Genomic DNA, 27,839 nt, shown 5'->3' with positions numbered 1-27,839 from the left:
TAATCATGTTCAGAGTTCCCATGAAGATATTTCCACCACAATGTGACTAAAATCATGCACGGCTTTGGAAATTTAGCTTTTGACAAAGGATGTGGGAGCTCCTTAAATATGGACACGTGTGATGTGCTAGGTTTTTTATTCCGTCTTCAACCCGTGCCCTCCACAAGCGTCCCACCATGTCCTCCTGACCTCTACCCCCACTTACATCTTGTTTCTAAAGTTGTGCCCGCTATCTTATTTGCTTCCTATCTTGCAGAGAACTTATCTGACTCTGGTCTTCCAGAGGCATCCAAGAAAGCTGCTACATTAGAGAAAAGGAGGAGCAGAATGAGATATTCGGCCCCTGGCTGTCTCTCAGTGACATCAGGCCCTGATAGCTGGTTCAGAAAGAAAAAGCGGCTGACTTCCCCTTTAAGCTACTGAACCTAAAGAACAAAGGTTGAAGCTCCCTTAAATCAATCATTCCAAAGGTAGATGGCCTTGTACAAGATAGAGGGTAACCTTGAAAATCGCACAAGGACTATTGTGCAAGGTTGCAGGGCCCAGGCTGAACTCCTGCACCCCATTTTAGTTCTCCCAGTAGACCTCCTTTATGAGTGTCAGACCGAAGGACACACCTAGATATTTCTGTTCCATCAAGATCTATGTCTAACTCACTAACTCGGAGCAATACTTTTTACCTTTTTACTTGGCAAACAGGATCAAGCTATAACCCTAAGGGCCACTCGAAGCCCCTCCCCCACGGTCCCCACAGGAGAGTGGAGAGCGGTCTTCAGTCCAGAGCAAAGATAACCCTAGATACCTCGATAGCCTCTGCAAATAGCAGCAAAGGTGAAAGACACACTGTGAATACGAAGGTCACCTTGGGGCGTGACCACACACGTGTGTATGTAACTATATATGCGCATCTCCAGAAAAGTCTCTTGGAAGGGAATTGCAAATGTACATTGCCTGTTGTCTTCTAAGCGGTCCTCCTTTCTCATTAAAATGCTGATGCAACCAAGATTTTATCATAGGTTACATCACTTTCATATTGTCTTTGAACTAGGCACTAGAACATCTGTCTTGAAATCCCCTTCTCCATTTTTTGTTCCTAGGATGACTGATGTAATAAGCACTTCCCGATGCCATCTCTTCCCTTTAGTGTCTGACGATATCGTGTGTGCGAGGCAGCTAGTTTGTGACTTGGAATCTGGCTTGTTCAGTGCTTTACAGTTTTCACATCAGAGGGCCCAATAGCCCTGAAGTGACGTATGGATCGCTGTGGTTTTTGTGAATGAAATTACTGAGGTTAGCAGGGGATTAAGGGACAGATCAGAATAGAGCTAAGAATGCTGCCTTTGGGTTCTAATGATTGCTTTTGTATCAAATCAGGAAAAAAAAAAAAAAAGCAGTCTTCAAGTCTTTCTATTGGGATTCCAGCCCCAGAAAAGCCCACAAAGAGCAACTAAGACCACTTGAGGTGAAGGCTGTCCCAGGCTCCCCTGTGATTCCTTCCAGAAGCTGGAAGTCAGGCGGTGGCCTGAAACTTCCCCAGAAGGAGACCATTCTTAAGTATCCTCGGGAATGTTTGGGTGCTAAATGATTCTGATCTTCCAGTGAAAATTAAGCAACGACAGGAGGAACATAGGTAATACTTCAAAGCAGCTGCTCCTTCAGAATATCTTTCAGGGGGTGAGTTAAATGAGCTATTTTTGCGTAAAGCAAGGAGGCATCCATCAGTCTGGGAATCCTTTCTTCCTATGTTAACACCTATCTCTCCCCATCCTAACCCAATGTATGGAGCATTTTCAGTGTCCACAGGATCTATTAGGTTGTTGTTGTTGCTTTAAAGATTCCTTTATTTATTTGAGAGAGAGAGAGAGCACATGTCCACACACGTGCACACGAGCAAGGGAGGAGCAGAGGGAAGGGGGGACAAGCAGACTCCCAGAACCGGAAGCTGGTCGGTCATGGGGCTCCATCCCAGGAGCCCAAGATCATGACCTGACCTGAAATCAAGCTTCCGACCCTCAACCGACTGAACCACCCAGATGCCCCAGGATCTATTAGGTTTGAACCATTGCTCAGATTTGATGGTTTCTAGCCTACATAAAGGCATTTCAGATCATTCAACCCAATATAAAATATTTCTAATGAGCAAATGACAAGCTACCCAACAGAACAAAAAGCAGATACTGTGGGTTAAAAATAGTAAGGGTTTGTGGGCACCTGGGTGGCTCAGTGGGTTAAGCCTCTGCCTTTGGCTCAGGTCATGATCTCAGGGTCCAGGGATCGAGCCCCACACAGGACTCTCTGCTCAGCAGGGAGCGTGCTTCCCCTCTCACTCTGCCTGCCTCTCTGTCTACTTGTGATCTCTCTCTCTGTCAAATAAATAAAATTAAAAAAATAATAATAAGGGTTTGTGCACTTGTTTTAGAAACACCAAAAAGAAGAGAAATTGCAACACCTGGGAGGAGACATCAGGAGGCAAGCAAGTCTGAGGGGAAGAGATGCTGTCATACAGATAAAGGACAATTCCAAGCCTGTCCAGGTCACAAGGTGACCTTGAGCATTAACTAGCCTTGAGTCCTTAATTGTAGGCCTTGGTATTTGGTCTTCCTGATACAGCTCGTGGCTCCTCACCAAACTTTTCTTTCTTTTTTTTTTTTAAGATTTTATTTATTTATTTGACAGATGGAGATCACAAGTAGGCAGAGAGACAGGCAGAGAGATAGGAGGAAGCAGGGTCCCCGCTGAGCAGAGAGCCCCATGCGGGGCTCGATCCCAGAACCCCAGGATCATGACCTGAGCCGAAGGCAGAGGCTTAACCCACTGAGCCACCCAGGCGCCCCACCAAACTTTTCATTAATTTTTCACTTAATGACCTACTTTATGCCATTTTATATTTATATTTATATTTTATGCCATTTATATTTTCACACATTCAGTCTTATTTTCTCAATATGACGATTGGCTCCTGAAGGCACATTCTCCTGCCGTTTATTTCAGCCTCTCCGGGCAGGGCAAACCAAGCATTAAGTAAGCACTCAGTGCATACCTATTAAACAGACTGGAAACCTATCCTGAAACTCTGTTATCAGAAAGCTCAACTGGAAATATAAATTCTTGGAGGACCAATACTAATAACAGGCATCTTTGAGCACTACCTCCCACATGCCTTATGGTATGCTACATATTTAATATATACGTTAGCTTTGTATCTAACAACTTTACAAAGGGCATTAGAATTAACTTCATTTCACAGCTGAAGATACTAAGAGATTTCAGAAAGGTGAAGTGAATTGTCCAAGGCCACATGGTAAGTTCCTGAACTTCAAGCCCGAACCCAAAACCCACACTCTTTCCTGCTTTGTATAGTCCCTGCCACTCTTCTATAATAATGGTAATAATAACTGTTATATTAATAATAATAGGGTTATAAAAGAAGAGTTTTAAAAATAAAATTGTCTTAATAATAATGTTATAAAAATAATAGTCATAGTAGTAATAATAATGGCTTATGTAGGAGTTATTCCATGCCAGATACTGTTCTAAAGTCCTTTACATATATTAATTCATTCAGTCTTCAGAAGTCTAGAAGATGGGCTCTATTATCCATTTACAGGATTTTGAGAGTGCATTATCTTGGACTTCTAAGTTAGGGCTGAAAGGAGATTCCATAGAACAATGAAAGATCAGGACTCTCTGCCTGCCCCTTGACAATCATATAGGAGAGGCTTTCTGTTGAAGGCACAGGAAAAGGCAGACAGAGAACAGACTTTGAGATCATCAGGGTTCCCTGATAGCTCTCCCCTGGGTCACCCTGTGTGTCACTAGTTTGTCCATGAAAAGACTTTCTACCAGCCAAATTACAATACGTGTGAGTAAGGACAAGAAAGATTAATGATATTTTCTTCTTATCAGGCTCATTCAAAAGTTTGGCATAACTACAACACAAATTTCCGCCCACATCAGAAGGGTTTGGTGTCAATCACATTGGGATCCCATTGGATTGAGCCAAACAGATCTGAAAACATGGTGGATATACTCAAGTGTCAACAGTCCATGGTTTCAGTGCTCGGGTGGTTTGCCAACCCTATCCACGGGGATGGAGACTATCCAGAGATGATGAAAAAGAAGTCGTTCTCCATTCTACCCCTTTTCTCTGAAGCAGAGAAGAAGGATGTGAGGGGGACCGCTGACTTCTTTGCCTTTTCCTTTGGACCCAACAATTTCAAGCCCCAGAGCACCATGGCTAAAATGGGACAAAATGTGTCACTCAATTTAAGAGAAGTGCTGAATTGGATTAAACTGGAATATGACAACCCTCGGATCTTGATTGCTGAAAATGGTTGGTTCACAGACAGTCATGTGAAGACAGAAGACACCACAGCCATCTACATGATGAAGAATTTCCTCAACCAGGTTCTTCAAGGTTGGTTCCACATTAGCTCGATTTTTTAGACCTTTGAATACTTACACCATAGGACACTTAAAGTCATCTTCAGACATGATTATGGTTGTTGGGTTTTCCCATTGACCTATGTTAATGGAGTTTTTGTGTTACTCTCATGTCCTTTTTTAATAAAAGTTTGGGAACAGAATAATACTAGACTGTAGATATATACCCTTAATTGGCCACAAGGGGCTGTATCACGCTTTTTTTTTTTAAGATTTTAAAAATGTATTTATTTATTTGAGAGAGAGAGCGGTGGGGGGGGGCGCTGCAGAGGGAGAGGAAGAAAGAGATTCTCAAGCGGATTTCGAACTGAGCAGAGAGCCCCCTGCAGAGCTCCATCTCACAACCCTGAGATCATGACCTGAGCCAAAACCAAGAGTCAGACTCTTAACCGACTGAGCCACCCAGGCACCCTGACGCTATCTCATTCTTTTTAAAAGAACATATGCTACAAGAGATATTCCCCAAAGTTTTCTAACAGTAGTAACGTGGTCTAAGATGTTGAAAGCTTTTCCTGAAATTGTGCTGTTTTTAAGGGTACCTGGGTGGCTCAATTGTTGAGCATCCCACTCTTGATTTCGGCTCAGGTTGTGATCTCAGGGTTGTGGGTTCGAGCCCCATGATGGGTTCCATGCTCAGCGGGGAGTCTGCTTCTCTCCTCCCTTCTCCTCTTCCCCTTCCCCCAGTTGATCTCTAAATAAATAAATCTTAAAAAAAAAAAGAAATTGTGCTCTTTTTATTCTATTACATGACTAAATGGTGAAAAGGTCTGAAGACAAACAATGAGCCATGAATGGCAAAGCTGAGTAATTTCTGTTGCTCCTGGATATTTCTCTGATCCCTACTAAGCCCCTCCTTCCTTTTCCACTACTCAAGTAGTGACATCTACAGGTGGCTGATTGAAATAATGAAGCAGAAGATAAGCCCACATTGTGGTAGGTCTTTCCCCTACAGAGCTTGGCTCCATTTCACCAAATATAAAGAAATTATCATCAGATCTTTCTAGAAGTTTGTAGCTCTCTTTAGAAGTCACATGCCAGGATGCCTGGGTGGCTCAGTTGGTTGGGTGGCTGCCTTCAACGCGGGTCATGGTCCCAGGGTCCTGGGTTCAAGTCCCACATCCGGCTCCTTGCAGGGAGCCTGCTTCTCTCTCTGCCTCTGCCTACTATTCTGCCTGCTTGTGCTCTCTAATTTACAAATTAATAAAATCTTTGGAAAAAAAAAAAAGAAGTCATGTGCCTAGGGGCACCTGACTGGCTCAGTCAGTGGAGCATGCAGCTATCTCTTTTTTTTTAGGATTTTATTTATGAGAGAGAGAGTACGTGTGACTGGGGTCAGAGAAGAAGGAGAGGAACAAGCAGACTCTGCACTGACCACAGAGTCCGTCACACGGCTCAATCTCAGAACCCTGAGATTATGACCTGAGTCAAAACCAAGAGTGAGGTGCTTAACCAACTGAGGCATCCAGGCACCCCTGAGGATGCAACTCTCGATCTTGGGGTGGTGAGTTCCAGTCCCATGATGGGAATATTTATTTACTTTTGAGTAAATAAATACACAAACTGATTAATTCATTAATTAATAAATAAATAAATACACAAACTGATTAATTCATTAATTAATTAAAATTTAGAAGTCGCAAGCCTAGATAGAGAAAGGTTTTGCTGGAGAACCTTCAGGGAGGGTCCTCGGGGAGAGCAAGATCTTGTTGCCCCAAACTTTGGGAAGGAGCAGCATGAAAATGAAAAGCTTTTAAGAAAAGAAAAATAGTTTGAGGTTGATTTGGATATTTGTTACTTTTACTGTTGCTGTTGATTACCATATTTCATTTTTACCCAATTTCTAAAAGTTATTGAATCACGGGTGCCTGGCTGGTTCCGTCGGTAGAGCAGGAGACTCTTGATCTTGGGATTGTAGGTTCAAGTCCTACATTGGATATAGAGATTACTTTTTTAAAAAAAGTTATCAAATCAGAGTTTTTAATGCTAGAAAGGTCCTGAGAGATGTTTTCCAACCTTTTCTGTTAAGAAACTTGCCCAAGAGCAGCCTCCCAGGAGCACAGCAGCCTCCTGTCCCCTGCCCCTCTGCTGGCACCTTCTCCCACAGCACTGTCCTTGTTTCTTCTTATATGTACGTTCACTTATGTTCATTCTCAAAGCTGATTTTTCAGTCCTTAAAGGGTAGTTTCATAGAAGATGAAATGGGACCTAACCCAAGCTTGAAATGAGACACTCTTGGTCACAAACAGACATCTACCTTGTTCCCAAAGGGTTCTGGGGATTTCTATGTCTTCTGGAGCAGATTTGCACACTAATATTCTCAGGAATATTTTAATTTTTTTTATTTTTTTAAGATTTTATTTATTTATTTGACAGAGATAGACATAGCAAGAGAGGGAACCCAACCAGGGGGAGTGGGATAAGGTGAGCCGGGGAGCCGGGGAGGGACTTGATCCCAGGACCCTGGTATCATGACCTGTGCTGAACCCAGACGCCTAACAACTGAACCACCCGGGGATCCAAAGAAGTATTTTAAACTTGACCCTTGAACTGTGTCTTTCCCTTGTTGTAGGTAAGGGAGAGGAGCATTCTGGATGAAAATAGCTGCCGCTTTTCAAGTAGCAATGGGAATTTTCTATTGTATATCACAAGCCTGCAAATGAAGATAAAAGTCATTTCCCCATATGCTCCTGGCAACACGTCCCCCGGTAGATTGCGAATCAGAAACACAAACCAGAGTGAACATCTCTGCTTTTCTTCCTCTGTGCAGCTATAAGGTTTGATGGAATACAAGTGTTTGGCTACACTGCCTGGTCCCTCCTGGATGGCTTTGAATGGCAGGATGCTTACGCCACTCGCCGAGGATTATTTTATGTGGATTTGAATAGTAAGCAAAAAGAAAGAAAGCCCAAGTCGTCGGCACTTTACTACAAACAGATCATACAGGAGAATGGTTTTACTTTCAAGGAGTCCACCCCAGATGTGCGGGGTCAGTTTCCCTGCGACTTCTCGTGGGGAGTCACTGAATCTGTCCTTAAGGTGAGTGACAGCTTACGAAGTAACTCTAAATGGGTGCAAATAGGTCACGGTATTTTTTTTTTCTCAAGATTTTATTTATTTATTTGGCAGACAGAGATCACAAGTAGGCAGAGAGGCAGGCAGAGAGAGAGATGGGGAAGCAAGCTCCCTGCCAAGCAGAGAGCCCAATGCGGGGCTCGATCCCAGGACCCTGAGATCATGACCTGAGCCAAAGACAGAGGCTTTAACCCACTGAGCCACCCAGGCGCCCCAGGTCACAGTACTTTATTTTGTGGACTCGATGACAGCCATCAGACAATAGCAAATATGATTATTTGGAGGTTCTGGAGGGGAGTTGAGAGGGAGAGGAAGGAAGATGAGATTTGGTGCTTTCCCAGAGCCTTTCATATGGCAGAATTTCTCTTTGACGATGGTGACGAGAGGCTGCCCTCAAGAAGTATATGGTCTAGAGGGAACTTAGTCATTGGTCAGTAGCGTCAAAATTACAACATTTTTTTTCTAGATTATGTTTTGCCAAAAGCCAATTATTGCTGGCCCTTGATTTAAGTGGTTCCTGTTCTTTGATAGGTTTGAATAATTTGCCTTATCTCTGTATCCTCTTGGAGTCTCCCATTCTCATTCCTCACCTTCGTTACATTACTCCTTAAATGCTGCCTTCTCAATAAGGCTTCCCTCCACTCCAAAAAAAAAAAAAGAAGAAGAAGAAGAAAAATCACGATCCTCTCATTCCCCTTTCTTCCCTGTTTCCCCTGTATATCCTATTCATCACTAGCTAACATACTATTATGTACTTTACACATTTTTTCCTTTAGCCTTATCGAGAGGTAATGGACATGCAACATGGTGTAAGTTTAAGGAGGACATGACGACTTGATACGTTTCTGTATTGCCAAAAACGATGACCACTGTAACAAAATTCCCATTTCTTTCTGCGGTGAGAGCATTTAAGATCTATTCTCCCAGCAACTTGAAAGTATGTCATACTAGTATCGTTAGCTATAATCAGCAGGCTATACATCCGATCTTCAGAACCTAATTTTGTCACCGGAAGTTGGTGCCCTTTGACCAATATCTCCCTATTTGCCCCACCCCCCCACAGCCCCTGATAACTGCTTTATGGATTTTTATTGATCGTGTTTTCCCTTTACTAGAATGCAAACCTTCCCCGCATGAGGGTGGAGAGGTTTGACGCTTTGCTCCTCACTGTGTGCCTGACCAGGGCAGCAACGGAGCACCTGCCACATACCACGCAAAGTCAAGTTGTTCAAGTCCATTTTTAGGGCCAGATGAGCCATTTAGAGATCTCCTATTCCAAATCCTTCATTTTACGGATTAGGAAAGTGAGACCCTTCGGTTCCTAATAGAGACCTAAGTGACTTGCCCGAGGAAACAGAAATAGTGGCAGAGCTGTTAACAGGCAACTCAAAATCCCCGTATTTGCAGCGCTCTAGTCACAATAATAGCAACTATCTTTTAAGCTCTTATTACGTGCCAAGCATACAACTGTTGTATATATGCACATTCTCTCTCCTAAATCATAAAGCCCTCATTTTACAAGCAAGGAAACTGAGGCTTAGGGAGGTTACATAACTTGTTCAGAGTACCCAGATCTGTTTCCTGACACCATGCTATAAGACGTCACAATGCCACACTACGGCCTGTATTTTAGAAGCAGATGAAAAGACAGCAAGATCTATAAGGGCTGGGGTCAGACAAAAGGGCTCAAACCATGAGTGAACAAAGTTCTCAGGTCATGAATCTCAATGCCAGTTGATACTTAGGCCTGATTTAGTCAAGGCTCAGAGATAATAACAGGGGAAAAGACACAGAGTAACCTAAATACAGAAGTGACTCATCTTCACTGAATGTCCCCTGTAGAGCCAACTACTTACCCAGTCCCTGTCTCCACCACATGGAAAGGCAGGCCATCTTTTCCCTACCACTTCAAATGGGTTTATATTTTCTATAATTCCACACCCAGAGAAGAACTATCCCAGGAGAGACAAGAGTTCCTGCCTGTACATGATCCAACCTGAATGTTTCTGCTTTACCTCAAAACCTATTTGTGCCCCAGTGATTAGCAGTGAAGGTCTACCCCATTGGGGGCCCCTACCCGTACTCTGAGGAACAAGAGTGAATCACCTGTGGCAGGGGAAGCAATTCTGTGATCAACCAGTTCTGAGTTTCATGCTTATGCCTGGAGCCCAGGGAGGCATCAGCTTCCCTTGAGCTTGGACTAAGAGTGAGGATGAATTGTTTGCCAAGGAAAATTAGAATGCTTTTTGAAAAATCAGCCAGAGGATGTATGAATAGGTGCCAAAAAAATTGATGTCTTCTATAGAGTGACAAAATGAAAGTAACACCTGAAAAATAGTAGTGAGTCTACCCACAAACATCCCCATCTTATTTTCCCCAGCCTCTCTGTATTCTTTTCTCCTCTAACATTTAGTTTTGAGAAATTTCAAATGAGTACAATAAACACCCATATTCCCTTCATCAAGATTGACCAGTTGTTAACATTTTGCCACATTATTTTATCTCTCTTTTATAAGCCAGTGAAAAGTTGCAGACATTATTATTATATTATATATTATGCATATAATATATATATTATATTATTACCCAAAATATGTCTACTCAAATATGTCTCCTAAAAATAAGGACAGTCTCCTATGTCACTATAATATTATCATACCCATAATATTTAATATTGATTCAATATCATCTAACATACATTCCATATTCAAATTATCCTAAATGTTCCCAAAATGTTCTTTATAGATTTTTTTAAAATTTTTGATCAAGAATACAAATAAGGAGAATCCCCAGTAGCTGGGGCGCCTGGGTGGCTCAGTGGGTTAAGCCGCTGCCTTCGGCTTGGGTCATGATCTCAGGGTCCTGGGATCGAGTCCCGCATCGGGCTCTCTGCTCAGCAGGGAGGCTGCCTCTCTGCCTACTTGTGATCTCTCTCTGTCAAATAAATAAAATCTTAAAAAAAAAAGAATACAAACAAGGATGACACATTCATTGTCATTCATCTTTAGTCTCCTTTAACTCAGAATAATTCCCCCAAGAATGGTATTGGGATTTTTGAAGAGCCCAGACCAATTGATTATAGAATGTCTCATGTTCTGGATTTGTTTCTTTATTGGATTCGATACACTTCTGGAAAGATACTACATAAATGAAGTTGTCTGTTTCCCAATATATCTATCACATCAGGAAGCACAGGATGTCATTGTTTCATTATGGAAAATGTTAATGTGTTGAAGTGGTAGTTACCACATTTCTTGACTAAGGTAGCATTTGCAAGATCTCTTCATTGAAAGGTAACTTTTCCATTTGTAATTAAGAAGTAATGTTCTGGGGCGCCTGGGTGGCTCAGTGGGTTAAGCCACTGCCTTCGGCTCAGGTCATGATCTCAGGGTCCTGGGATCGAGTCCCGCATCGGGCTCTCTGCTCAGCAGGGAGCCTGCTTCCTCCTCTCTCTCTCTCTCTCTCTGCCTGCCTCTCTGCCTACTTGTGATCTCTCTCTGTCAAATAAATAAAAATCAATCTTAAAAAAAAAAAAAAAAGAAGTAATGTTCTGGTGACACTTTGAGACCATATAGATATCCTCCTTCCGAACAACATGTCACTAAAATGGTCTTAATATTGATTCATAAACTTTACCTGAACTATTACGTTGCAGAGTATAAAATGGTGAATTTCTAATTATTTCTTCTACATATATTAGGTAATTCTCTTAATTTCAATGCATTATAATTCATTACTGTCATTGTTTTCATTAGTCCTTTTGATGCTCAGATTATCTCAAAGATGACCTTTCAAACTGCTCCTGTGTCTTTCTGACATTTCCTTTTCAGTTTTTAAGTACATCCTTATTTTTTCTGGCATAAGATGTACCAGCATCACCTCATTCTTCTCCTGCCCCAGACTGGAAAAAGCCATTTCTCCAAGGACTCCAGCATCCTCTCAGTGGTGAACAGAATTTTAGGACTAAGCTCTTGGGGACGCCTGGGTGGCTCAGTTGGTTAAGCAGCTGCCTTCGGCTCAGGTCATGATCCCAGTGTCCTGGGATCGAGTCCCGCATCGGGCTCCTTGCTCGTCAGGGAGCCTGCTTCTCCCTCTGCCTCTGCCTGCCTATCTGTCTGCCTGTGCTCGCTCTCTCTCCCTCTCTCTCTGAAAAAAAAAAAAAAAAAAAAAATCTTTAAAAAAAAAAAAAAGGACTAAGCTCTTGGAAGCTAGGGTTGAGATCGTGGTTCACCACCCCCAACTAGATTTCTTAGCAGAATAATCATACCCACTTGCCAAACTGAATACTTGTTGGAGGTTTTTAAAAGACAGATTTTCATTTGATCTTGCTTTACCTCATAGCAAGATTGCTCTTTGTAAACACCCTTTCAATATTAAGATGCACTGAGGTTTGAAAACACTGAGATTGCCAATCTAAGCTAGAAGGATTTTACTCAAATAATTATATGCAGATTTAACTTCATGCTCACATGATCGGTGTTCTCTCAGTTTAATGTTCTAGATAACTGGTTGGCAGATGGTAAGTGGGCAGTGATATGGTTTTGTAATTAGACTATGAAGGATGACACACGAGAAAACAATTAGAGGGAAAATATTTACCAAAGGTTAATTATCATTTTTTCCAGGTGCACTTAAATTCAACCACAGGAAGAAAAGTTACTTGGAAACAAGTACAGAACTTGTATTTTTTCTCTTATTAATTTCAAATTTGGAAGTGTTTTTTCTTAAGCTCTCTTCTGTTTTAATTTAGCCTCAAAGGCCTCGCAGGCAATTATTGCAACCACGGAAAACTAAACCCAAGTCATGGCTACCTTATGTTTGTAGATTGCTTTAGAGTTGACAGAGTGCTTTCCCAGAGTCATTGACTCATCACAACACACCTGTGAGGTGGGTGAGATTACTCTGTCACTAGACAGAGTTGCCTAGCCCCAGTTTCAAAGGGGTAGAATGAGGACAGGAGTCGAGGATTAGCTCCTCGTGGGGGGCGGGGTATGACACATCATCATCAGATCCAAGAGTCAATTTGGGAGTTTCTGGGGAAATTTTACTGTTTTTTTTCCAGTCATAATCCAAACATCTTGCATTAAGAGGGTGTTCGGTATTCTGTTGGATGAAGAAATGTGGTGTTCTCACAGGCACGTCGGTGCGGACAACATGATACACACGTGACATCACTTGGACTTTTCAAATATAAGGTGTTAGAGAGTTGGACTTAGCAAGTGCAAGGGGTCGTTTGCTACCCCACTGGCTTCTTTCAGGAACTGTGGCTCGGTCAACCAGCCACCTCAACTCCAAGTCCTGGTCTCCATGAAATCCTCTACGACTAGAATTTTAACTTTGCTGTCAAGTTATGGCAGGGTTTGGAAGGTTCAGCTTTCACGATTCCTTCTAACTGAGGGTACAAGCCCAATTTCCTGATGCATTTCAACAGAATCATGTGAGACCCCGCTGGGTGACTTCAGTTTTTAGGACAAACGAACTAGGAAACAATTTCTCAGGGGGTTCTGAAAAACAACTTGTCTTCGAGGCCAAGCCCCCGTATGGTTCCTTCCCGGTTTTCTGGTCTCCCTGGGAGATTTCAAGAGCTAGAAGGGAGGTTCATCCAGCAGGACTCTTCTATGATGTCACCATGGGAACTGCAGGAAAGGGCCGGTGGTTTCGAAGGCTACATGCATCATTTATTTTCTCTATTGTCAGGAAGAGGCACAATAAGATGGGGCCCATCTTCCTCTTAGATGATGCATGCTAAGGGCCTGTCTGTGGGGTGTGATTCACTTGAATGTCCTTGTTTTTCTGGATGCCTGGGTGGGTGGCTCAGGCAGTTATCCATTTGCCTTGCGCGCAGGTCATGATCCCGAGGTCCTGGGATCGAGCCCCGCATCCGGCTTATTGCTCAGCGGGAAGCATGCTTCTCCCTCTGCCCCTCCCCCCTGCTTGTGCTCTGTCTCTCTCTGTGACAAATCAATAATAAATAAAATCTTGAACGTGCGTGTCTTTCACAGCCCAAGGTGGTGGCTTCCTCCCCACAGTTCAGCGACCCTCACCTGTACGTGTGGAACGTGACAGGCAACAGACTGTTGCACCGAGTGGAAGGGGTGAGTCTGAAAACGCGGCCAGCTCAATGCACAGACTTCGTCAGCATCAAAAGACAGCTGGAGATGCTGGCGAGAATGAAAGTCACTCACTACAGGTTCGCTCTGGACTGGCCCTCCATCCTTCCCGCGGGCAACCTGTCCGTGGTCAACCGACAAGCTCTGAGGTACTACAGGTGTGTGGTCAGCGAGGGGCTGAAGCTCCACATCTCCCCCATGGTCACCCTGTACTACCCGACGCACGCGCACCTGGGCCTCCCCACGCCCCTGCTGCGCAGCGGCGGGTGGCTGAACCCGGCCACCGCCCAGGCCTTCCGGGACTACGCCGGGCTGTGCTTCCAGGAGCTGGGGGACCTGGTGAAGCTCTGGATCACCATCAACGAGCCCAACCGGCTGAGCGACGTGTACAGCCACACCGGTAACGACACCTACCGGGCGGCGCACCACCTGCTGATCGCCCACGCCCTGGTGTGGCGCCTCTACGACGGGCGCTACCGGCCGGCGCAGCGCGGGGCCGTGTCGCTGTCCCTGCACTCGGACTGGGCCGAGCCCGCCAACCCCTACGCCCGCTCGCACTGGCAGGCGGCCGAGCGCTTCCTCCAGTTCGAAATCGCCTGGTTCGCCGAGCCGCTCTTCAAGACCGGCGACTACCCGCGGGCCATGCGCGAGTACATCGCGCTCAAGAACAGGCAGGGGCTGTCGCGCTCCGCCCTGCCGCGGTTCACCGAGGAGGAGCGGCGGCTGGTCAAGGGCGCCGCCGACTTCTACGCGCTCAACCACTTCACCACCCGCTTCGTGATGCACGCGCGCCAGAACGGCAGCCGCTACGACGCGGACAGGGACGTGCAGTTCCTGCAGGACATCACCTGCCTGAGCTCCCCCAGCCGCCTGGCGGTGCTGCCGTGGGGGGAGCGCAAGGTGCTCGGCTGGATCCGCAGGAACTACGGCGACGTGGACGTCTACATCACGGCCAACGGCATCGACGACCGGTCTCTGGACAACGACGAACTGCGCAAGTACTACCTGGAGAAGTACATTCAGGAGGCTCTGAAAGGTGAGGCGCGGGCCGGCGCCCGCACGCAAGGGCACCGTCGGCTCGGGCGAACGGGGAACCAGGGCAGGAGGCGCGCTAGTGACCGCGCCCGCTCCTGAGGGGAAATTCGGCAAGGTTAGAAAAGTATGAACACAAAACACAGAGCAGAAAACCAAATCACCTGAAATCTCACTCCCGCAAACAAGCTCTGTTGGTATTTTACTGGATTATACCGTCCCAGCAAACTAGACAGTTTTGGTACAAGTGGAAGTTTTGTATCCAAATAAAGTATCACACGAAGTGTCCCATGTCACTAAAATTGCCTTCATTTTTTTTTTTTAAGATTTTATTTATTTGAGAGAGAGAGAGAGCAAGCATGAGCAGGGAGAGAGGCAGAGAGGAAAAGGGAAAAGCTGACCCTCCGCTGAGCAAGTAGCGGGATGCGGGGCTCCATCCCAGGCTGCTGGGATCATGACCTGAGCTGAAGGCAGACCGTCACCAGCTGAGCCTCCCAGGCGCCCCGTCTTAATATTATTTTAATAATTGCTTAATATCCCATCATATGGACACATCTTTCCGCATTTAAGCATTCCTGTTTAACCCGGGGTTTTGTTTTGTTTTTAAACTAAAACAAGTACCTTTGAATAGAAATCTTTGTCTTCATTTCTGATTATCTTCTTAAGGACTGCCCACTGTGGAATTATTGGGTCAAATGCTATAAACAGCAGTTTTCATCCCCCTCCCCAAACAAGCTCTATTTTTTAAGTATTTTAGTTATTTTTGCAAGAGAGTGTGGGAGCACGAGGTGGAGGGGTGCAGAGGAAGGAGACACTCTGCTGAGCAGGGAGCCTGACACACAAGACTCGATCCCAGGACCCTAGGATCATGACATGAGTCAAAGGCAGACATTTAACCAACTGACACACCCAGGCACCCACAAACTGTAATTTTTTAAATACTTTTTTTAAAAAAAATCCTCAATTTTACCTATTTTAGTGGAAGCAAGCATCAGTGTTTGAGAGTATCTTATATACTCTTCCCAATACTGGCTAACATTTTAAAAATATTTCTAAATGTCTACAATAGACTTGTTGAAGCAACAAAAAGATCCCAGAAATATACTTATTTACTGAGCACCTAATACAGGCAGAAACTCACCACTGAACAAAGTAAAGATTACTGTCCTCATGAAGCCTCAATTTTTGTGGCATGAGAGTCAACAGATAAGATAAATAGCATGTCAGAGGCAAAAAGTTCTACAGAGAAAGAACAGCAGGGAAGAGGGTGACCCGGAGTGGGGTGTAGGAGTAGTTACAATTCTAAGGCGTGGCTGGGGAAGTCTTCAAAGACCTGGAGGAGCAACAGGGCAAACCTGTGCAGTTCTCTGTGAAAAATTCCAGGTGAGAGAAGAGCAAATGCAAAAACCCTAATATGGGAGTGCCTGGCCTGCGTGGGGTTCAGAAAGGAGGTCAAGGGGCGCCTGGGTGGCTCAGTGGGTTAAGCCGCTGCCTTCAGCTCAGGTCATGATCTCAGGGTCCTGGAATCGAGCCCCGCATCGGGCTCTCTGCTCTGCGGGGAGCCTGCTTCCTCCTCTCTGCCTACTTGTGATCTCTGTCTGTCAAAGAAATAAAATCTTAAAAAAAAAAAAAAAAGGAGGTCAAAGTGGTGGAAGCAGGAGCAACAGAAGTGATCAGAGATGAGGTCAAGGAAATAGAAGAGGCAGATCAGACAGGGTTTAGTAAGCCATCAGAAGAACTGTGGCTCTTACACTCTGCAATTGGCAGGCTATGGAAGGTTTTAAACAGAAGGGCACATGATCTAACCCATACTTTTAAAAAATCACTCTGGCAGCTCTTTTTGGATACATTGTAAAGGACAAAGAACAGAATCAGGGAGGGTTGGAGTAGTCTAAAAAAGAAATAATGGGGGATTGGATTAGGTTATTAAGTGGAGATGGTGAGAAGTGGCTAGATTTTGGATTTATTTTGAAGGTAAAGTCAACAGAATTAGATGGAGGGTGTGAGAGAAGAGTGAAGAATGAATCTGTTTTGGTTTGAGCAACTAAAGCGGGAGTGGCCATTTACTGGTTGGAGGAGACTGGTAGACTTTTGGAGTTGTTTGGTTTTGCACAGTTTAAGTTTGAGATGTCTATTAGACATCCAGTTAGAGATGTCAAATAGGCTAACTGGAGTCCAGATTCAGGTAAGTCTGGGGCGGAGATACAGACTCGGCAGTTAAGTGCAAGAATGGTGGGACTCCTGGGTGGCTCAGTGGGTTAAGTGTCTGACTTCATCTCAGGTCATGATCCTGGAGTCCTGGGATCAAGTCCCAAATTGGGCTCCTTGCTCTGCAGGGAGCCTGCTTCTTCCCCTGCTTGTGCTCTCCTAATGAATAAATAAAATCTTAAAAAAAAAAAAAAAAAAAAGCAAGAATGGTATTTAGAAACAATAAGCCTAGATATCACAAGGGAGCAATCAGAGAAGCCTGAGCCCTGGAACACTTCAAAGAGGTCAAAGAGATGAGAAAACATTAAGAATGACTAGAAGCCATGCTATTAAGATAACTAATGGAGAGCCAGAAGTTGTAGCACGTTCATACCGAAATGACCCAACAGAGAGGGGTAATACATGAGAGAAGGGGAAAACAGACGGAGATGTCCTTGAGTAAACAAGAGAGAATAAACTTAGTGTAGAAGTGAAGAGTCAGCCTTCTAGGAATATGGAGAGGTCATCCATAGTAACAGAAGTATGATAGTAGGTGGGACAGATGTGATGGTGTAAAATTGAAGAATTCTCCTCTGAGTACTTCAGTTTTTAAGTGAAGTAGGTAGGAAGGTCATCGTTTCAAAGCAAGGATGACAGTTTGAGGGAGAGGTGTGTATCAGTCAAGTGACTAGGGGAAACCATGTATGGTTATTGGGCAGCACCAAGAGCACATTTGAGGTCTGGAAATCAGGTCAAATAGACAAGATTTTTCTGCTTGTGACCAAATCAACACAATGGCAGTTAAGTCCTTTTATCATGGCTCCAGTTCTTCTTAAATTTGCTTTTGTGCCCTGCCCCCACCCGTTTTTGTATTACTTATGAATCAGCTTTACTTTGAATTTTTAAAGCTTAATTACACATATTTTCGCCTATTTTTCAATCATAAAAGAATGTCAGAGCCCTTTAATGACAATTGCTATTTCGAGTTTAGCTTATTTCAGTGGAAACTAAATTCTAACTCAGATATTTTATACTTCATTTGTGATTAATGTTCATTTCTGATATTTTTCAGCACACCTAATTGATAAAGTCAAAATTAAAGGCTATTATGCATTCAAACTGACTGAAGAAAAATCTAAACCCAGATTTGGATTCTTCACATCTGATTTCAAAGCTAAATCTTCAGTTCAGCTTTACAACCACCTGATTGGCAACAGTGGCTTCCCTTCTGAGAACATGAGTCCTAGATGCAATCAGACTCAAAGAAACACGGAGTGCATGGTCTGCTTATTTCTTGTGCAAAAGAAACCACTGATATTCTTTGGTTGTTGCTTCTTCTCCACCCTGGTTCTACTTTTATCAATTACCATTTTTCATAAGCGAAAGAGAAGAAAAATTTGGAAAGCAAAGAACTTACAACATATACCATTAAAGTAAGGCCACAGAGAAGTTCTTAGTGAAACTGATCCTATTTCTGTCGGCATGATAGAAAGTCTGAAAATCCACTCCAGTTCCATACACTGGTAACTTATAGAAGACAATCTGAAATATTAGTGGTAACCAAGGTGATGACAATCGAGGTCTCTGCTGCGTGGTCCAAATGAATTTTCCATTAGGTGTTCACATTCCTGAATTCAGTTCTTGCATCTGAAGATAAAAGCTTTACCGAGACAGTAAGCTGTGAGGATTATCTGATACACTGCTTCATTAAGTGTAATGTGCTTAATGTTGTTATCCATCATTCTTCTGTGTTCTAAAGTGTTATCCATCATTCTTCTCTAGCTTTCTTCTATAACTACCATAGACAGTTATAACAAATTACATAGAAAAAAGTGCAACTTTTGCTAGATTCACAGCAGAAATTTACAACTCTTAACAGTGGATAGTCAGTGATTATTCTGTCACTTCTAACAAGATGCTTTTCCCTTGTAGAAAATACGTAATAGGCTAAGTAGTGCTTATTCATCATCAGCTCCAGCACAGACTCTTAAGCACATTGATCCTAGTTTTTCTCAAAAGAAATAAAAATCATCACTTATAAAACATGGTATTTCGTGAGGTCCCTCTCATATCAGATCTGACTTAAAAACACAGAACTTCCATGACTCATTTCATGGGAAGATCACAGAACTAAGATTAAGAGCTAGACCCAACTGCCTGTGGAGACAGCACTCAACCTCACAGTAAAGCAAATTCCTCTTTAGACAAAATGACAGCATTCTTCCTCACTTGGTTTTTTGTGAGGCAACAAACAAGATCTTACCTAGTTAGGAAAGCTAAATATTCTAAAATGATGTAATGTTTGTTTTATTATAAAGTTATCAAAGGATCATATTATTCCAGAAGACTTGCGCTCTCCTGGGGAGCTCCACTGTTCTGACACCATGTGAATGAATATAGGCACCTCTCAAAAAGGTATAGAGCGCAGCTCAGTCTGGACCTTTCGACTGTGCCTCTGGATACAATTCAGAATGTTGATGGGTCTGAAGGAGTTAAAACTTTTTCCACTGCATCTTTTGAAGCTGGCTGGATTAAGTAAATTCTTAAATCTGAATTAGGAGCTTGACTTTCTTGAACTCTCTTAAGATTTGTTCAGTGTAAATTTTAGAGGAAGAAAACCTGAATGTAAACCCATTCATACCCATTCTTTAGGTTACTCAGCATTTAAATAACCACCCATTTTGCATAATAGCTAATCACTGTCCACACTCTCCAAGAATTTACTGAGTCAAAGTTAAGTTTTTTTTCTTCAAAAAACCTTGGTAGGAAACCATCCTAAATTAAGGCAGTTGTGATTGCTTTTCAGGTCTACCTATGTCAGAAGCCAAATTTCGTAGGTAATGAGAGATTCAAATTGATAATGAATAGAAGGAAGTTTCAAAGATACTGTAATGAGGTAACACAATTGGTCAAGTAAATGCAAAAATGATGGAAAATCCGTTTGCTTTTTGGCTGGTCAAATTCAAACAGTAATTGTGGTTTCCTATTCTTCTTCTCCTGTATACACTCTCCCAGCTTTGGCGGTTTTTAAGCTTTTTATGCTTTCAAGTAATTTTTGTTATTTCCTGCTTGAAAACTCCCATCGTTGGCCTAAAGCTATCCACAATTACAACTGGTTGTTTTAATGTTAACTTTGTGGAAAGATGGTCATTTAAAACACCACCTGGCTGAAGCCACATGGATTCAGATTCCAAAGTTTTAGTGAATATTCTCATAGGAATTATCAGTTGAACAACTTATTGCCAACTTGTAACTTCTTTTTAATATCCTACATCTTGAAAAAGGGATGCATATTCAGTCATAGGAATAACAAAGATTTAGAATTAAGGTTTTGCTTTTCTCTTGTCTCAATACTTTGTGCTCTGATTTAAAAGTATATTGTATTCAGTTTGCCATTAACCTTCAATACTTTGTCTTGACATTTAGAGCTGAAGTTAAAACTTGTGTTCTTTTTCACATCTGTTACCTCGCCTTAAACTCCCCGTCAAGTCGCAAACCAATGCTTACACCTGGGAACTCATCATACAAAAATCCTTAGGTAAATATTTAATCTAAGTCATGATTGATTATACTTAATGTTCAGGTTTATCCCAAACTCTTTTAAAAATTGTCATTTTAAACTGATAAGCTTTTGACTGGGTGTTTTCAGAATTTAGGACTGGGACTTGCGGGGGGGGGGGGTGGGGGGGGGTGGGGGGGGGAGTCCTCTTAAAATCCAATTAACGTGTGTTCTATTTTGTATGTGGTATTAGTTTGTATATTCAACCCTGTCTTTCACAAACAAGTCTGGTACATATGGAAACTATTACAATATAGCCATGGTGTTTAAAGATCCTCTGTAAAATTAGGTGGTCAGTACATTTCGACTAATTATTGAATTCTCAATGTAATTTATTCCAAATAAACTGGTTTATGCTGATCATTTATACTAACAATCTGGTCAATTTTAAGAACCATAAAATATGAATGGGTCTGGTGTATAATTGGATTCTGCCCAATACTGCCTCTGTCCATCTTCCCCAACTGTGCATCCTGGATAACTTTCTTTAGAGTATGTTTTCTCATTATAAAATGTGGGTATCTAAACCTCGGAGTTGGGAAGATAACACACAAGTGCTTATTATCCACTGTAGACACAGAAGACATGGAATTCTTCCCAGGGGAAACTAGATTTTTCCTTACCACATCCAATTTAAGTGAAAAGCATCCCTTAGCTACAACCAGCTTCCAATAGTTACCCCATGAAGTCTTGGCCATCATGTCAATCCACTTTGCTGTGAGAAATTACACTTAATCCCACAGCTGCTACCACGGCCCACACACTGACATTCTCAATTTTAACACCCTCTGTAATAGTAACATTTGGAAACTTCTTCAACCCTCAAAATCGGTTTTGAAATCCTCAATGCCTTCCAAAACATTTCTTTCCAGCCCCACTGATATTACAGTTTTTATACTTTAATCTCCCTGGCAATCTACGTACCATTCACTCAGCAAATAGCTTTATACCAGACCATTATTGTTTCAGGTACTTGGAATATCCTAGTGAGAAAAAAGATTCATCCTCACAGTTTACATTCTAACAAGAAAAAAAGCACACAATCAATACACAACAAAGTGAAGGATATTACATTCTAAATGCTATGGACAAAAACAAGTGAAGCAGAGGGAAGGGTGTATACGGTAGGACAGCGGTGAGGGGTGAACACAACTGACAGACAGATCAAGGCAGGCTTCACCGAAAATGTTTGACAACAGACCTGAAGGTTAAGTTGCCACTCCAGAGGGAAAGAACTTCTAAAGGTTTTAAGGCAGTGGTACTGAGAAAAGCAAGATCAGTTCAGCCAATCTATCAGAAAGGTTAAGAGGGAGTGGAGTTTGAGAAAAGCACTCTGGTTACTGCTGAAAACAGACAAGAACAAAGCTGACCAGTTAAAGAGCTATTATACTAACCCAAGCCAAAATGTAGTTTATTTCTGCTACAAAAAATTTCAAAACTTAAAAGTAGGCACAGTGAATCCTCAGTTTAGTTTCAACAAATTATCAATTTATAGGTAATAAACAGCACTTAGAGCCCCACCAGTGCCTTCCCTAACACCACTTCAAATATTTCAAAGCAAACTATAGTTGATTATTTCACTTCTATTTCTTAAAAACTTACCAAAGATTAACTCCTTAAAATATCTAGTTGGCTCATTTAAAATCAAGATCTTAGTAAGATCCATACGTTCCAAACAGTTGCTCCTTTTCTTCTTCAAGATCAACAAAGCGAGAGGGCACAAGTAGGGAGCAGGCAGAGAAGCTCCCCGCTGAGCAGGGAGGCTCAATCCCGGACCCTGAGATTATGACCTGAGCCCTAAGGCAGATGCCTAATTGACTGAGCCACCCAGGTAGCCCCCCTCTTCTTCTTAATATAAATCCTTAAAACATACCTTACTTTGAAGGCAGAGCCTACACTTCTCCAATGGATTTCATGTATAGTGTTTAAGAGAAATCAAAGTTGAGTGTTTTGCCTGAGAATCAGAAAGCTGGAGTTTTCCACAAATGAGACGGGAAAACTGGAGAGGCTGAGGGCAACCAGTATGGTAACACATTTCAAGTGTGACACATAGAATTAAGATTTTGGAAAGGTTATGTTTCTAAATATATCAAGGACTAGCATGTGGGAGTCATGGCTGAGGTAGGATAGAATGTGAAGACTGAGAGCATTTTAGACACATTTATCACACACAAATTAACCCTATCACTTTGTCACCCCCTCCTTTTCCCACAAGTTAAGGGTATACGGGAAAGTGGCTCAAGCACACTTACCTAACAAATTCAAAATTTATGCCTCTGCAAAATTAGATACCTTCAGGAGCTCCCCCAAAAGTTCTACATCCAATGATGAAGTCACATGCTGTTGCCTGTCACTGGTACTACATTCCTATTGCCTGAAATGCCCTTGATATTCCTTCAAAAAACTAAAAGCCAATTCTCCCACGAAGTTTTACTAGAAATAACTCCTATTTTATTCCTTGTTACTACTCTTAGCACACTACAATTTACTTCCGAATGATTACCTGCCAAATAGTTGGGAAGGCTTATTGGTTTAAGAAAAAGTCCCAGAGACGCCTAGGTGGCCCAGCCTACTGCTCCCTCTCCTGTCCCTCCCCCGTCCACTCACGCTCTCTTGCACTGTGTCCCTCAAATAATTAAAATCTTAAAAAAAAAAAAAAAGGAAAAGAAAAAGAAAAAGCCACAAATCAGTATAGCTTTTATTGCATCTTTAAAATATCACAAATAAGTCTGAAAAATCATCCGGCTTCTCGCTGTTTCTGCAGATGGACAACTGTAAAAGGGAATAAAAAGATCAATTTCCATCAATACCCTCCAAAACTAAGTTCTACTCTCAATAACCTAAAACATTGTTAGATTACTAGTTTATAGTAAAAACGTATGTCACTTTTCTTATTCTGCCATCTACTATATTCCAGAATGTAACTCACCTTCTGCCATTACAACTCCAGTTTTAGACTCTTGGTAAATTAAGACCTCTAAAAATCAGTAAGGAAACTTACAGACACTGCAAGAACCTACCTCAGATCTTATTCATCAGCCTGCTGAACTGTTCCTTTTTCAGAAACATAGATACCATCCAAAAATTTTCTGATATCCTTGTTTTTAACAGTTGTGGCTTGCTGAATCAAAGCAGCTATTAACAGTAAAAAAGACAAGGAAATTACATTACCAGCCAAATTCATCTTAAAATAAAAGGATTTTATTATATGCCATACTTAAAACCGATTATCTTTGAGGTACTTTTTACTTAATTTCACAAACGAAAAAGCTCACCCAATGAGAATACCATGTATTCAACTACAAGACAAAATTCTGTAGGCATAATTAGGCATACTAAACAAACAAACCTGAGTTCGATACAAGTTCAATGTCATTTCCTTCAAGAATTAACTCATCTTTTTGGGCTTGAGATACAGAACAAGCAACACCTAAAAAGGGGAGAAAGCATTCACACAGAGTAAACATAAAATCAAGTCTGTACAATACTTAATTTAAATACATTTACATTAGCAACTTATTCCATTTACAATTTTACACAACAAATGACACTTGTTGAGATTCTGATTTTTATAGGACCTGACTTAATCTGGGCAAAATCTTGTTTGTGCTCCTGCTTGAATGAATCTTTTCCAGAGTAGTTAGACTTTCAGGGATTCAGTCAAGGAGTATAAGATAGTATTCAAATTTAACTGTCCACAGCTTTGTTATCAAGTCTTATTCCTACTGTATAGATTTGGTTACCTCTCAAGTTTTTTTTTATATAAGGGTTCCCATTAAATGCTGCTGACCATAGCTAATACCACAAAGTATTTTTGTAAACTCATTAAATGTTACTAAGAATTCCTTCTTCCTACCCCAATGGAATCAAGAGAGAAGCATCAAGAGAGCACTAAGCTTTAAAATTTTCTAATGTTGGGGCACCTGGCTGGCTTAGTCAGTGGAGCATACGTTTCTTGATCTTGGGATTCTGTGGAGATTACCTAAAAATAAATTTTTTAAAAATACGCACATACAATTTTCTAATGTCTAAATTAAAAATATTTTTAATGCTTCTGTGTTTATGTATCAAGCAAGAAATGTTCCAAGTATATTTTAATTTTAATTCATCTAGACATGAGATGTTCCCAATTTTGGATGAGTAAAATAAGCTAAAAGTAGATGATTTGCCCAAAGCCAATAGAACTGAGATTTGAACCTAAGCAGTCTATGCTATTAACCACTATTCCAATTTTTTTTAGGATTTCAGTTTGCAAAGAGAATTAAACATAGCTAACACCCCCTGAAACTAACGTATAAGCCTTTAAGAATCACAATCAGTATGAATACAACACAAAACCTTAACACCAAGAGTTATTACATACATAATCAAAATGGACAATTCTGAAATAAATAAGGATTTATAGCCAGCCCCAAACACCAGTCTTCACAGGTAAACATTTCAGAACCATATCTGAAGGTAGGCACATACCTGGCCTCATCCGAACCCTGCGGATATATTTTTCACCCAAGAAATTTCGGATTTCAACAAGAGAACCATTCTCCTGAATAACAACGTTGATGGGGAAGTGAGCATACACAGACCTCATCTTGTATCGGAAGCCCTATCAAGAAAACAAACTATTAGCAAAGCTGACAATTTGAAAGACAAATCCAGTTTTTAAATTTTGTAGGATGCTTACATTATTTGTAGTTTAAAAATGAAAACAGTCCTTACATAGCACTCATTGTCAAGATTTTGTAACTGGTCACTTGTACCAAATCTTCCAAATTATATACATGCTTCTGACTTTCTTCAATAGACTAAAGTTCTTTAAGGAAGCATTTATTTTACTACCTCCTATGACCACAGTAAACAAAGTCAGCTTTTTTTTTTTTTTTAAAGATTTTATTTATTTATTTGAGAGAGAGAGACAGTGAGAGAGAGCATGAGCGAGGAGAAGGTCAGAGAGCGAAGCAGACTCCCCATGGAGCTGGGAACCTGATGTGGGACTCGATCCCGGGACTCCAGGATCACGCCCTGAGCCGAAGGCAGTCGTCCAACCAACTGAGCCACCCAGGCGTCCCACAAAGTCAGCTTTTAAAAATGAGAACCCCAGGGACACCTGGGTGGCTCAGTGGGTTAAAGCCTCTGCCTTTGGCTCAGGTCATGATCTCAGGGTTCTGGGATCGAGCTCCACATCGGGCTCTCTGCTCATCGGGGAGCCTGCTTCCTCCTCTCTCTCTGCCTACTTGGGATCTCTGTCAAATAAATAAATATAATCTTTAAAAAGAAAGAACCCCAAAGCCCTTCATCTTGGGCACTAGACTAACATTTACTGAGTTACTAAGGTATACCAGTATACCAGATGACAGGTCCTCTACCCTCGAGGAACTTAGCCTGGTACCAAGAGTAAATAGGGGAAACATGACCCAATTGGCTTATATTGGAGCTGAAGGGAGCCATTATTGAGGCACATTCTGAAAGGACCGAGTTTTAATGTGAAGAAAAACATTTCAGCAAAGACAGCAAAATGAACTTTATCTTAAAGGCTTGGGGGAGAGGGAGTTGTAAAGAGAATGACAACAAAAACACTCAGGAAGTAGACAGGGACTGCTGAAAGGAGATCCAGCTTCTTCTGCCCCTTCAAGAGGCGCCTGTGGAGAGCAGCAGGCTAACAAGAAATCAAAACCTATCCTATGTGCTACGTTTCTATATAAAAACAAAACCAAAAACAACACTACACATCCTACCCCCCCCAAAAAAAAACGCCATTAGGCTACTATCAAGACCATCTGGTCTTCAGTCAACATTTATCACTTAATCCTCAAGACCCACAGATGCCGATTATAAACTGCCAAGATCACCTTTCCCCAAATACCTCCATGAACTACAGGCATAGTCTACGTTCTGCAGCAGACACTCGGGCTGCATGCACGCTGGACAGCAGAGAAGCCTCCCCTCCCGAAAGGAGGCCGTCTGACCCCTCTGCTTACCAGTGTAACGCCCTTGATCATGTTCTGCACGTGACTACAGATGGTGCGAACCGTAGCCAGCTCTTTCCTGTTCCCCCACCATTTGTCAACTCGGAGCTGTAACAGAACAAAAACTTCGTATGATTCCTTCCTGTAATACAGATCCACTTACTCAGGGAATTGCTCTGGATTCCAGCATTAGCCTTCATTAAAGCAATCACGTCTGAAGTCCTCTATTACGATCTTTTTTGATACTAGACGTCACAAAACACATTTCACAAGGGAATGCCAACCCAGAAATACTCATTTTTCAAGTTGCATCCTACTTCACTCCTAGAAAACTAACACATCAGGCTTCCAAGACCTGCCTGGTCCCTAAGATTCCTAATACTGTCACCCACTGGTGACAGTATTAAGATCCTGATGCTGACGACGACTACGGTACTAACACTGAGCTTTATCATCAGAATTCGCTCTCCCGACCTCACTGAAGCAGTCCCGCGGACACTAGCCACACCATCCCACACCCTATTTCAAGCTAAAACGAGGAATCTCGATTCTGTCATTCCTACAGCCACCAAATCCGGGGTTACTACATCACTCCCTTGCACCCCAGCCACGGATGGGTCGGAAGAGGAAACAGAACACGACACGAGCCGCATCTCACCCTCTTCTTTTTCTTTCCAAGAAGACTGAGTTCTACGTTGATGTGGTTGAAGTCCCTTCGCAGGGTTCCTCTGGGGCCCTTCACGATCACCGTGCGTCCCTTCAGGGTGATGTCGACTGAAAGAGAGCATCGGTGAGGCCTCGGAACCAGGTACAAAGCAGGCAGTAAAGACCAAGAGGAGCACAAACATCAGGTCTCATACCATTCTCCGGGATGTCGACCGTCTGATTGCTGAGAATGGTCTTCATCCTGAAACACAGACCCTGGGGTTACGAGGCCGGCGCGGGGCCTGTCTGCGGCCACACCACCCCGCACGGAGCTCCGCTGCCCCCGGAGACCCGCAAGCAGAACCCCCGGGGCGGACACAGGACGACCCACCCGGAGAACGGCCCCCGCCGAGTCCTGCCCAGGAAACGGAGGCTGCTAGGCAGGGGCTATGAGCACAGCGGGCGAACTCCCGCTCGGCGCACCCCTAGCAGTCATTACGGCGGCGCCAGCCCGGCAAGGCTGAGGGGTGGGGGCAGGCCCACAAGCCCAATACAGTTCTCGAATCCCAAGGCCGCCAGATCCATATGGCGCTCGCCGCGCCGGGAAACGACCAACACAGAGGATGCGAGCGCCAGACCCGGACCCCGGGCTTTCCCCGAGCCGATGGCTTCAGATTCCCAAAACACAAATTTCCGAAACAACCTCACCTCGCAGTAGATGCGGCAAAGAGAGAGCGTCGTTCGTCATCACGTTCTTGTAACCCGTCTGGGCCCTGCGTATGACGTCATGAGCGCGCGACCCTACCAGGCTAAAGCAGCCAATCGCGG

At 42.8% G+C, this 27,839-nt stretch overlaps 2 protein-coding genes across 2 annotated transcripts in view; one reads left to right on the top strand and one right to left on the bottom strand.

Moving 5' to 3' along the window:
- The window catches only part of KLB (klotho beta), a 35,964-nt gene extending 15,457 nt beyond the window's left edge, over window positions 1-20,507 (top strand). Inside the window, exons 2-5 of the mRNA XM_044224491.1 lie at window positions 3,907-4,417; window positions 7,211-7,479; window positions 13,518-14,661; window positions 17,917-20,507. Of these exons, the coding sequence (XP_044080426.1) occupies window positions 3,907-4,417; window positions 7,211-7,479; window positions 13,518-14,661; window positions 17,917-18,281 (2,289 nt within the window). The 3' untranslated portion in view covers window positions 18,282-20,507. The remainder of the gene's footprint in view (window positions 1-3,906; window positions 4,418-7,210; window positions 7,480-13,517; window positions 14,662-17,916) is intronic.
- Window positions 20,508-23,083: 2,576 nt separating this feature from the next.
- Window positions 23,084-27,781, bottom strand: RPL9 (ribosomal protein L9). Its single transcript, XM_044224490.1, has 8 exons — window positions 27,720-27,781; window positions 27,227-27,273; window positions 27,025-27,140; window positions 26,379-26,474; window positions 24,874-25,006; window positions 23,753-23,833; window positions 23,424-23,538; window positions 23,084-23,175 (listed from the first exon to the last, which is right to left on the bottom strand). The coding sequence occupies exons 2-7, from the start codon at window positions 27,270-27,272 to the stop codon at window positions 23,432-23,434; spliced, it is 579 nt and encodes a 192-aa protein (XP_044080425.1). The 5' UTR covers window position 27,273; window positions 27,720-27,781; the 3' UTR covers window positions 23,084-23,175; window positions 23,424-23,431.
- Between the last annotated feature and the right edge of the window lie 58 nt (window positions 27,782-27,839).

Source organism: Neovison vison, chromosome 11 (genome assembly GCF_020171115.1).
Source record: "Neovison vison isolate M4711 chromosome 11, ASM_NN_V1, whole genome shotgun sequence".
NCBI classification, from domain to species: Eukaryota; Metazoa; Chordata; class Mammalia; order Carnivora; family Mustelidae; genus Neogale; species Neogale vison.
The sequence above is the reverse complement of the archived record's forward strand: the minus strand, read 5'-3'. Positions and strand labels throughout refer to the sequence as shown.